We start from the raw sequence: 12,554 nt of genomic DNA, 5'->3' as shown, positions 1-12,554 counted from the left end.
AGAGCAGTTCTCGTGCTTGTGACCCTTGAACGTGAAGCCCTCTGGTGCTAAGATGCCGCATGGTGCGTGGAGCACTGGCTTCTGCTAACATTTCCACATACGTCCTACGCCACCAACTTGAGAATGAGGGCCACACCATTTCCTCTTGCCTCCCTCCTCAGCACCCACCCTGCTGGTGGGTGTCAACTGACCTTGGAGAGGGGCAAGTGGAGAAAAAAAAATCCAGGCTAGAAGCCTGAAGACAGGGTTCCTTCCCTGAGTCTGTCACTCTCTAGCCATGAGACCTTGGGCACATCCCTTCCTATGCCTGAGATGCAATGTATTCACGTCAAACCAGGATAATAAGCTCTGGCAACCTCTCAGGATTGCTGAAAGTTTCCTGGGTCGTGAAGAGTAAACCAGTAATTCAACGAAAGAAGTCTTGGAGTCCTTCACCCTCTGCAGAGGGTTGCTATGGCACAGGAATGAATGAAGTCCTCTACCATCAACTGCGGTCCTGACTAGTGGTGGCTTCCTATTCATGTTGTGACCTTAACAGATGCCAGGGAGTGGTGGGACTTTGGTGACCATCTCCCTCTCTGCTGTCAGTGTCCTCACCAATCGTGGGGGGCGGATGGGGCAGCCTCTGGGGCTAACCTTCCTGTCACCTCCTGGCCTTTCTATGCCACAGGCCCATCTCCCCTGGTGGCTGGCCTGCTGGAACTTTCACAGGAAGTGACAGGCGGGCACGAGAGTTCTATCGTAGGTGGTGACTCAGCTGGCCTTCTCATCTTTACAAAAGAAGACACTGGGGTCAGGTTAGGTGATTTACCCAACATCATACTGCTAGCGGAGTGGCAGAGTTGGGACTCTGGTCTCTTCTCTTTCTCCAAAACCAGGCACTAGTCCACAGTCTACATCTCTTTCCCTATTAGTGCTTTGGACATCCTGGATTCCCCCAGCCCTGTCCCCCATCCACAGAAGGCAGAAAATGACTTATTTCTTATCCTAAATGCATAGCACATTGCCTTGTGCACAGGGAGCATATTTGTTGAATGAATGAAAAAATGAATGCATTACGTGAGGATCCCAAATCAAACAGCTCCATCAGTTGGATGGGGCTCATCGAGGGCTGTGAGGCATGATGAAACCCCACCACCACCCCGGGAAGAGCTCGTTCCTCTCCTTAGAAAGGAGGCACAGGGGACAAGTCTGCTCTGTTCCTTCCGTGTCTGTCACATGGCTGGCAGGCCCTGCGCTAGGCACTGGATAGACAAGAAGAAAATAGTCATGTCTCCAAAGGATTTGGTGTGATGGGTCAGACAGAGATAACCGTGTGCTGGGAAAGAAGGAAGCAGAGGGGGCTGTGGAAGTCCAAAGGTGGGAACCCAACGTGGGCTGAGGGCTGGAATATTTCCTGGAAGATGGAATGTTTAAACTGAGACTAGAAGGAGGGCAAGAATAAGCCAAAAGGAGAGCAGAGCTGGGGGCAGGTTTGGGAAGTTTGTGGACTAGCAAACTCTTTTCATCAGAGTTGTCTGCATGGTTCCTTAACCTGATGGTCCCGTGGACAGTATCTAACAAGCCCACCCAGCTCTCTGCAGGCTTAACTCCTCCCGGGGCTCGACAGCCCATCAGCTGGCCTCATCTCACGACTGCCTGCAGTCTGGCCAAAGAAGTGTTTTGCAGCCGGCTGTGAGCACAGCATCTGGGGAGGCCCCGGGGGGCGGTGGGTGGAATGTGCCTCCCTGTCTGTACACATCTGGGAGAAGTTTTCGTCATTTGCTAGAATAAATTCTGTGCCTTCTTTGAAAAGGCTTGCAAAATCTTTATCTCCTCCTCGGAACCCAGGATATTTAAAGGTCAATTTCGCTCTTGTCTCTTATCACAAGAAATGTGGTTTAGAGATAGTCTGAAGTGCGGCCCAATTCTTTGCCTTTATGTGAACTCTCCATGCCAACAATGGGAGATGGGGAGGAGAAGGGAGGACAGAGAGCTCTGTTCTTGGTTTTACTGAAATTTCTCCTTCTAGGTTGCATCTATCAATTATCTGAATTGCAATCCATGATTGTTTTTTTATGGGACCAACAGTGCCTAAAGAGATGAACACACCTTGAAGCTGCTTAAAGATCCTTTATCAAAAGGGGTCTGGTTGCTTAAATTCCAGTGGGCTTTTTCTCTTGGCTTCTTCTTTTTAAACACAGGTTCCATCCTCATCCTAGCTTTCCCACTGATCCACTGGATGACTTTGGGAAAATCACGTCAGCTCAGTGAGCCTCGGTTTCCCTGCCTGTAAACATCTGCCCTGCAAGTGTGTTGTGAGGGGCTGGAGGTTATGGACACAGAGTGTCCAGTGCAGGGCCTGCCCCTTAGAGATGCTCTCTAAACGATGGCTGTTGTCTTCCTTTATGTACATTTGAATTTTTTTCCTTCTAGCAATAAGCGTGTAATAGTTTGGAATACAAAATTTAACTAAGACACGAAAAAGGTCAAAATACATTATATGGAGAAACACAGCATAATCATAAGTACAAAAAGTAGAGGATAAAATTATATAGAGAACATAATTCCAAGTTTTAAAAATAATAATTTATATATGAATATATATTTATTTTATAACAAACATCATGTTTCTGTGATTACAGGTGGAAAGGAGCAGGAGAAAGAGACCTGACATTTGCAGGTGATGAACTGGGGCTTAGAGAAAGTGAATAACTCGCTGAAGGTCATGCAGCCAGCAAATGGGGGAGCAAGGATTTGAATCCAGACAATGTAGGTACAGATCCTGTACTTTTAATCACTGCGGTATGTTGCTTCTCAGGTGCTTTAGGTACATCACCTGTAATCCTCATAGCAACCCTGCAAGGTAGGCCTTACTATTCTTATTTTACAGTCACACAGCATCTCCGGGCCACAGTTTCTCCATCTCTGAAATGGGCATGAATGCCCCATCAGAGGGTCAGTGTGCAACGCACAGGAAGGTGCACGTGACAGCACTTCACAGAGGGCTTCCTAAAGGGCGCTACATGCATAGGGATCATCTTCTTCGTCAAATGGGCCACACAGAGGAATTCGCATTTTGTGGTGAGTCCGGGCCTCTGCTTGCCAGCCTGCCTTGCTGTTCCCCCTCAGCAACCAGGGCTTGGGGTGAATCTGGAGGCAGGCTAGGTTGACTGGGCAGCCCTGACAGAGGATTAGGAGACTGGGAGTAACTAAGTCATATCCAGGATCTATTCCCCGCTTTAAAAATGTAGACAACGACCACAAGTGAAAACAGAAACAAACCAATGAAGCTAAACCCAACTCAGCCATATTGTGTAACTTTTTTTTTGGTCTCAGTTTAAAAACACTGCTACAACATTCTTAATGAAGCTTGAAATTCCAGTTTAATTTGTAAAGGACTGCTTTAAGGCTAGCAAATTGGGAAAGAAGAGAAACCAGAAGTTCTCAGATAACTTGAAGAGCCACGGTCAGGGTTACGATAGAGCCGTGAGTCTGAAGTCTGGGCACACTGAAAAGTTCTCATGTGGCCAGACCTCACAGACTATGCAGTTTCTGTCACCTGCCAGCTGTGTGACCTGGGCAAAATACTTCCCCTTACTAAGTCCTAGCTTCCTCATCATAAGACAAGAGTAAGGGGATAAGAATACCATACACCTCCCAGTGTTGTTGGATGGGTACACAATTGCTTTGCAAACGGTAAAATGACATATAAGTTATCATTGTCATCCTCTGGTCTCCTCTGTGGTACTGTTGTAGCCTATTTAAATTCGAGTAAGTACTCACACTACATGTCTAGGAGGAGGATAAAGCACTAGGAGGAGGTGGTCCATAAGATCACACAGAATGGCCCAAGAGTCTTGGGTCCTAGTCCAGCTGTGTTAATGACTTTCTGTGTGACTTCAATGTGTATGACGTCACATCCCCTCTCTGGGCCCCAGTTTCCCGGTCTGTAATGTGCAGGGGAGTAGAAGGAGGGAGCTGTAGTCTGTGTTCTCTGTCTCCTCCAGTCCTGCTACTCACATTAACCTCTGCTAATCCCTTCTCCAAGCCCCTGAGTCACATCAGCCAAAAACAATCTCTCAGCGAGACGCTAACATTTTTTTCCCTCCACCCTGACTTATTTATCTGGGATTGTGCTGTGTCCCACATCATGGCTGAAATAAAGGCACCTGTTTCATTCTGCCTCCATTAGATTTGGTTGTTTGGATAACAATTTCTTCCAAACAACTGTGAGCTTCCTGAGGGAGACAGACAGGGTCACGTTCATCGGTCTTGATATCCTCTCAGAAAGGAGTGTGGTACCCGGTAGACAGCAGGAGCCTAGCAAATGTCTGCTTGACTGAACTGCAAACAGCCAAGTGCTAAATCTGGCTCACCCCTGTGCTGCCGTGCACAGCCTGCCCTGCTTCTCCCTCCACTAAAACTGTCCCTGTTTGGCCAAGACCCAGAGGGGCCAGTGAGGATAGTCTTGCCCGCTCCGGCACTTGGGGACAGTCTAACCCTTACGGTTGTTTCATCTGTGCCACCCTGCAAAGTGGGGACCCTCTGCCTCTTCCTCTTGGCTCCCCCAACGGGTAGAGAGCCCACCAAACTGAGAGGGTCCTGAGGTCCATTCCCTCATTTCTCAGTTGAGAACCCAAGGCCAAGCTCCCTCAACAGTCTGGTCTCCCCAGCTAGCTGTCTTCCCCACGATGACGATCCATGGGATGTGTTCCTGGCTGAACTGGAAGCCCCGTGGGACAGGGGCTACATCACAGTTCCCAGGAGGGTACCCAGGCATTTGATGACATCAGTTGAATGAGTAGATGCTCCTTTATTACAGCAGTTATCCCACTGCATTGCAACTGGTGCTGTTTCTCTCTCCAGGCTGTGAACTTCACAAAGGCAGGGACTGTGTCTTATTTGTCTCTGAAGCCCCAGGACCCAGGATAGGGCCCAGTGCAGGGTAGACCTTCAGTTAATGTTTGCTGAGTGAGTGAATGAACTCAAGTTACAGTAGTACTATTGTATGGCTTTCGTAAAAAGTATGTAAAAGCTCATTCCAGTCTGTAACATGCTCCATAAACGGAAGAGGTATATTCTCCTCCACTTGGGGATTTTCTCATTGTTCTTTTCCACTTCGTGCTGGTTCATCTCCATGGCGGCTGGAGAAGGCTCTGCTCCCCTGGGGTCGGGATCAGCCCTGTTTCCTATGATGAGAAGCTCTTTCTCCCACCAAAGCTGTGGGGCTTTTGGCTCCTGTGTGCCCACGCTCCCTGTCAGCACTGGGGGGGCTGCCTCTGAAGGATGGTGAACAGAGGGTACGCTGGCATGGTGTTTCATGTGAGGGGCTAAATGAACCCTGTTTTATAACTTATTCTGGTATGCGTGTTACGGGGGAGTGCACCCTCTCCCCACATTTCTCAGGGACATTCAGTTCTTTTGCTGTCCAGATAGTCAACAGCCTCCTGAAAGCTTTGGCCAAGACCCTGGATTCCTGAGAAGGGAATGACTTCACGGTATGGCTCCTCTCCCTTTCTTTTCTAACTATAGGAATGTCATTGCTGGTCATGGAATTGTGTCTACACAGGCAAAGTGAAGGAGGGGAGTTAGGCAGATAATTTAGGCTGACATCTCTTCCCTATGAAGAGCCAGCACGATTGCACTTTATCTTGCCTGAAGACGGGGCTACTTGGTGCTCTTCCCTGCTTTGCCCATGATGTCTTCTCCCTCCTTTCCAAGAAACGCCTGCCTGCTCAAGCTTCACCTTCTTGATGAATGTCTTCCTACTCTCACAGCAGCCAATACAGAAGTCTGCAACTGCCCTTATCACCGTCCATTAGCACTTAACTTTGGTCTCCCTCCCTCATTTGAGCTCCTGGAGTGTGGGGACCAGACTTACTCATCTCTGTGCCTGGCCTAGCGCCTGGCTCCGTAACAGGAACCCTGGATATTTATGGAGCACAGAATGAATGAGCTCCACAAATCTCAGACTGATTAAGGGACATTTCAGCCCTGTGAGATCTCGAGAGGAGAGCAGGGACCTACTGCCTCTGCCTGGCTACCATGACCCAACCCCACGAGCTCCTTGTCGACAATTACCCCACGGGGCCCAGGACTGGGTGCATCAGGCCCGACCACCTCCTGGATTCAGGCAGCAGACCGAAGGACTGGCTCAGACAAAGACCAGTGGCCTGAAACAGCCCAAGGTTGCCGGAGCCAACTCAAGGCAAATGAACCAGAGTAATCACAACAGCACACACTTGGCCTTTTAATCCTTCTGGTGCTTTGAGATTGTAGAATCACCCTAAGTAGAAGGTTCCCAAAGGTTGGGATGCTGAGTTTCTGGCCTGTTGATTTCCTGCTCTGTGCAGTGTATCAGAAAGCCCCTTGGTATAAATATGAGGGAGCTGCATAAACACATCTGGAGTAGGCCAACTGTTAGGCCATCATTATAAAGGAAGGATTAACTGTTTTGATCTTTTTTTTTTTTTTTCATATCTCCATCTTTTTCTTCTCCTAGTAACCCCTTGAGATTGGTAGAGTCAGGAGGAATCAACCCATCTTCCAAGTGGGAAAGCAAGCACATTGTGTTTGTATTTATACAAGTTCCACACAACAGAAAGACAAAGGCTAATTCTAGGACTAATATAAAGACTGGAAGGGCTCTTATGATCAAATGGCCTCATTTTATAAATAGGGAGTGTGAGGCCCACTGACATCGAGTAGCTTGCTTAAGGACACACAGAGCACCAAAGACAGAATTGGGATTAGAACCCTGGACTCTTCACTCTCAGCTAATAAAAGTTCCACAAGACTAGGCCTCCCTTCCTTAGGGTTTTGACTGCCCAGCACTTGAAAAAAACCCAACAGCAAAGACAAATTCTACTACAAATCCACAGGGACAGAAGGTGTGGAGGCAAAGGTGGCCCCCAGCATGCTTGGTGAGGGTTACCACCAGAATCAGGGGAGAAGGGACCTTGACAGAGGTAACTCAACCTCCCTCCCCTGGAGAAGCATCCTTTCTGCCACTTTCTATGGTACAGAATTGGGTGGCCTTTTCTTGTCCACTTCCAATGGCGGTATCTTGTAACTTTGCCAGGCAACTCATTCCATTAATGAATTACTAGAAAATTCCTTCTTCCATATGCCTTCTCCTCTGCACTTGCTCTCAGAGGGTAACTAATTTTGTTTGCACCAGCTAATTTTAATGAATTCAAATGGAACAACCAGTGATATGCACTCATTCCTTAGATGACATGTGCTGTTTTATGCCTACCCTGCAGGCCCCCTTGACTGGACAGCTGGTGTGTTGGTGGCCTGTTATCTCAGTAATGCCCACCCTCCACTCTGTGCTTCCCACAGCCCTGGAGATGCACAGCACCCATGGGTGCTAGAGCCCTACCTCCATCGTTGTCTTTGCTGTCGCCACAGGCGGTTTCCATGGACGTGTCACAGCCAGCTCCTCTCCAGCCCAGCTGGCAGACGCAGTGCCACCCATTCAGGTCCAAGGTACATCTGCCGTTGCCATTGCACAAGCCAGGGCAACCCTCTGCAAGGCAAAGCACACGGAATCAAGGTATGATCATCCACAGCCAACTGGTCACATACACGCACACTCTGCCTGTCAACTTACAAAAGGCTTTCACATTCATCAGCACATTGATGCCCTCAGCACCGGGGGAGGCCTATCATGAGAACTGCCACTTTACCTCTAAGGCAACTGAGACTCAGAGGTGGAAGGCCTTACTAAGGATGCACAGTCAGGACGAGGCGCTGTCAGGACGTGGCAGGCATAGGTCTGAAACCCACACCTTCTGTATCTGAAACCCCCTCTTTCAAAAGTGATCAGGATTCTGCAGCAGGAGTCAGTGGATGTGGGCTCGTCCAAATTTGATCAGCGGAGCTTTCTGGCTGATCCTTGCTCCTTGTTCACTCTTGCCTGTTTTTCCTGTCTCTGGTGGCTGCGTGGAACAAAGGAATCATCTCTCTATTTACTCCTCTTATCCCGTTAGCACTTCTGGGTCTCATTCTAAAAGGCTGTACCTGTTTCAGGCCTTGTTACTAGGTTCACTGTACTGAACCTTAGGCTTCTCATTTATTTTGTCCTATTTTCTTCTGAACAACTGTCTTTGCTTTCAGGAAGAGTCCTGGAGTCTTTTTTTCCCCATCTTATCTACAGCCAGTAAAGGGAACCCGGATGACTGCCACGAGAGAGACTAAGTAGGGCTGTCTGTGATTGCCAATGCAGGTTTGGGCAGGCTTCCCTTCCCTAATTTTCTTCATCTGTACATCTGTCTGCCTGTCTGTCATTTATTAAGCACCTTCTCTGGGCTAGCACTGGAGGTACAGAGGTGAGGAAGACCTAGTTCTTATTCTTGAGGAGCATGTAGCCTATCAAAGGAGACAGGCTGGTATAAGCAAAATATTTCACTGCTAAGTACCCTGCGGGAGATGTACAAAATATGGTGGGAACCAAATACAGGAGTGGCCATCTGTCTGAGAGGGCTGTGGGTGATTTAACCAGGGAGGGTCAGGCAATATTTAGACTCTGCCTTAGTTCTGCTTTGACTATATCATAAGGTGGGGAGTTATTATTCAAGTAGATTTGCAGGTTTTTGCTGACCACCTTTTCAAACCCCCCTCTCTCTCTGAGTCTGTAGCTTAGAAATCTAGGCCTGAGAATCTGTGAAGTTACACGGTTTACTCCAGCTTCTATGTTGCTGCTTGGTTTTCGTTCAAGTCCTCCTTTTAACAAATCTGCCAATTCTTTTCTCAGAGGGGCTATCAAGATATTACCTCCCTGGGATGTCTTCTCTGGCCCTGCTCAGTCTCAGGGAAAGGTATGGATGTGAAAGCACTCTGCCATCTATAAAACTTGTTTTATTATTAGGAGCAGCAAATACAGCTACAAACTAAATTTTCTATCATGAAATAACTGAAAACTGACCCATTATTCTTAAATGGGACAAATGTGGATGTGGCTGTCTGATATAAGACCTAGGCCAAGGTAGGCACTCACTAAATGGCCGATCAAATAGAATCTAAAGCTGTAGTGTTTCAAGGCCTTTTGACAGTTGACTGTTCTTACAAAGTAAAAGAAAAGACCATGTTCATTTATGCTTGAGATGTTCAATACCAATCAATCAATCTGGCCACTGTGTTCCATTCAAAGGAAGAAACATTTACGGACTGTGTACTCTGAGCCTAGGAGGGATTCCTGCGGAAGTTTTGAAGCAAATGTAGATTATGGGGTCACAGCAGAAGCCTGCTGGGAAAGGTGGGAAGCCAGCAGCATGGCCACCCCAAAGGTGATCGAGAAAGCAGTCGAAAAGCGCAGGAGCAGTGCTGTGATGTGCAGGTGACCGCCCAGGCATTCTGACTCAGTAGCCAACACCAGCCACCCCTCCTGATCTAAGCAAATACAGACTCCCTCTTTCTCCAATTAGTCCCATTTAAAGTTTTGTCCATCCAGCTGAGACTTTAAATTAAGCCTCCTATGTATTTGAGATCAGTTTTGGAGGAAGAAGAGTCCAATCGTTAAGAATGATAGCAGACTGCTTTCTCTTGCTCCAAGATGTAGCCTCTTGTAAGATGCAAACAACATCTCTTATCTAAGAGCACAAGCTTGGGAGCCATATCAAAGGCTGGCTCTGTCACGCAGTGGCTTTAGGACACCCAGGCACCTTATTTAATTTCTCTGAGCCTCAGTCTACTTATAAAATGGGGTTGGTGGGAGGATTAAATAAGATAATGTATGCAAGATGCACAAAGCCTGACATACAGCTTGAACACAGTATCTGAATCTTCTACTCACCTTGACCTTCTCTCTAGTTTAGTAGAGGGACTATAATATCCTAAGTTGTATCCCTAACCTCAGGTAGGGGTCATAGAAAGGCAAAATAGAAAACTGAGGCAGTTATCTAGATCAGAGTTGGCAAGCTTTCTCGGTAAGGGTCCAGATAATAAATATTTTAGGCTTGTGAGCCATATGGTCTCTGTTGCAATTACCCAACTCTGCCATTGTAGCTTGAAAGGAGCCACATAAAATTTATAAATGAATGGGCATGGCTGTGTTCCAATAAAACTTTATTTACAAAAACAAGTGATGAGCCAGATTTGGTCTGTGTGCTGTAGTTTGCCAAACCCTGGTTTAGGTGCTTCAGGAGAGTGATGACAATGCCAGCTGCCATATACTGAAGGTCTCATATGGCTTGCCACTGTGCTAGACATTCTACATATATTATTTCCAAACTAAGTAACTTTTGGTTATATTTTCCAGATCCTTATTTTCTAGGGCAGTGCCAATTTCACACCATTTAATCCTAAATTTTTAATAAAAACCATGTGTTATAATACAGTATGGACTTTGTACCTAGACAGACCTCAGTTTAAGTCCCAGCACCACCATTTTACTTACTACCTGTGTGATGACTGGCAAATTATTTAACTCTCTAAGCCTCAGTTTTCTCATCTGTAAAATGGAGGTAATATGTAATTCAAAGAGTTGTTAAGAAGATTAATGGGATAATGTATATCAATTATTTAGCACAGTGGGTAACACTGGTAGGTATTTAATAAATGACAGCTGCTATTATTATTATTGGGTTTATTTGTTTTAACATTGTATAACTTCACTAAGAAACTCACAGACTAGAAAATAACCCTTTGCCAGTCCAAACTGTGTCAATGTTTGGGTCAAAAGCTGTAGTCCTCGTAAATACAAACCTTGCCAGAGGGAGCTGAGACAAACCCAGTGACATGGTCATGGGGCCAACACGCAGCTCAGCAGGAAGCAGCGAGATGGGTTCAGGGTCACGAGTCTCACACCAGGCCCACCGTTTCATGCTTTCCTAGCACTCTTTCCCCCTGAGAGCAACTGTCCCGAGCATACTCAAATTATTAATTTTGCAATAGTTTACTGCCTTACTCCCTCCATTAGAATGTAAACTCCATAAAGGCAACTTTGGACCTAATCCAGTGCCTTGCATGTAGCCAGTACTCAGTATATATTTGTTAAAATGAATCAATGAATGAGGTGGGGACCTAGGTTCTGCCTGACTAAGTTGTGGGATCTTGGGAAAGTGATTTTTCCCCTTTTGGCCTCAATTTCCTCATCTATGAAATGAAGGTTTGGATGAGATGCTCTGTTAGGTCCCTCCAGTACAGTCACCCAATAGAGAAGGTCAAAACAACTTCAAATTTGATGATTTTGTTCTTAATTTCAACAAACTTCACTTAACACCTACTGGACACCAGGCATGTGTTAATTCTGGGGTACACAGAGCTGAGAATATAGCCTCTGCCCTCAATATTTTTATATTCTATTTATTGATACCCTTTGTTCCAGGGCAATTTAAAATGGATCTTATAATCTCAAACAATACTTCTCAAAGTGAATTCTTTGAACTACTAGTTCTATGAGGTCCTCAAATACAAACTTCCGTAAGTCTGGAAAACAATATATCCTATATTCTTATCCTAGAAAGTCACACTAAATATTAATACACTAAAGGCTCTGGGAAGTCTTATAATAAAGAAACCTGCTTATTTGAGTATCAGAACGCTTTCCTCAGAACTATTCCTCCCCTACCCACAGCCATTTACAATAATGCAGAATATTCCATTCCACAAAACCCTCTGTGGGAAGCTCCTCTTAGCACACAGTGCCTGGTGCAACCCATTCTGTGCTGCTCTTAAACTGCCAGAGGAGCCCGTGTTCCTGGGGAGGGTAAGCTCTACATGTGAAATCACAGGAGCACTCTCTCAGCAGTTTCTTCAAATGGACCAGGTTCTATCCCGAGGGTCTGCACTGTCCTACCAGTTTCAGGGTTTCAGAGAGAACTGTAGTACCTGTGGCTTGAATGAGGTTTGCTCTCAAGCAGGAATTTGCATCTGGGATCATCACACCCCCATTAGCCAGTAGGAGGAAGCCTCCTCTGGGGGACTTGCTGACTTTCTTAAAGCAATATGTCCATCTTTACCCATTGCTAAAGCTCATTAATTCCACAACCCTGAAATTCATCAATAATTCAGAGAGCCCAAGTGACATTAACAATCCCCTCTGGAACGACTCACACCAGGCATTTGCCAGAGCCAAAATAATGTAATTTTAAGGTTTAGAGAAGGGCTAATAAGCTTTTGAAAAGAAACGATGCCCTTTAAATGACAGGGGACCGCTTTATCTTCAACCTCCTGCTTAAGCCTAGGAAGAAGCCTCCCTTGAAGCTAGAAGGCTTCCAGAATCCTTGAAGGTATTTATTTTTTACTTAAGTGGTAAAGCAGCTATGCAACACACCTAACACAACAAATGTCCCGTTTATGTTTCTCTTTCTGGTTTTCTTGTACTTTTTCATCCCTACAGTCACTTCCCTAGACAAGGTCACCATTTCTTCCCTCCTAGATGACAGCAACAGTCTCCTAACTGGTCTCTTCGCCCCCAAATGTTCCTTTTCAACTCTTTTCCACAATAGGGCCAGATCGATCCTTCCAAATCACAAATGTCATCAAGTCATTATCCTGCTTTTAAAAGCCTTCAGTGGCCTCTCATATGCTTGTTACGGCCCACGGTCTTGGTCTATGAGGCCCTGCCT

General features: G+C 46.2%; 1 protein-coding gene across 3 annotated transcripts in view; it reads right to left on the bottom strand.

Annotated features, from left to right (window-relative positions):
- The window catches only part of TENM4 (teneurin transmembrane protein 4), a 391,446-nt gene that overhangs the window by 99,107 nt on the left and 279,785 nt on the right, over positions 1 to 12,554 (bottom strand). For all 3 annotated transcript variants that reach the window (XM_061204090.1, XM_061204087.1, XM_061204089.1), the window contains one exon: positions 7,367 to 7,513. In XM_061204090.1, coding sequence (XP_061060073.1) covers positions 7,367 to 7,513 — 147 coding nt within the window. The remainder of the gene's footprint in view (positions 1 to 7,366; positions 7,514 to 12,554) is intronic.

Source organism: Eubalaena glacialis, chromosome 10 (assembly GCF_028564815.1).
Source record: "Eubalaena glacialis isolate mEubGla1 chromosome 10, mEubGla1.1.hap2.+ XY, whole genome shotgun sequence".
Taxonomy (NCBI): domain Eukaryota; kingdom Metazoa; phylum Chordata; class Mammalia; order Artiodactyla; family Balaenidae; genus Eubalaena; species Eubalaena glacialis.
The sequence above is the reverse complement of the archived record's forward strand: the minus strand, read 5'-3'. Positions and strand labels throughout refer to the sequence as shown.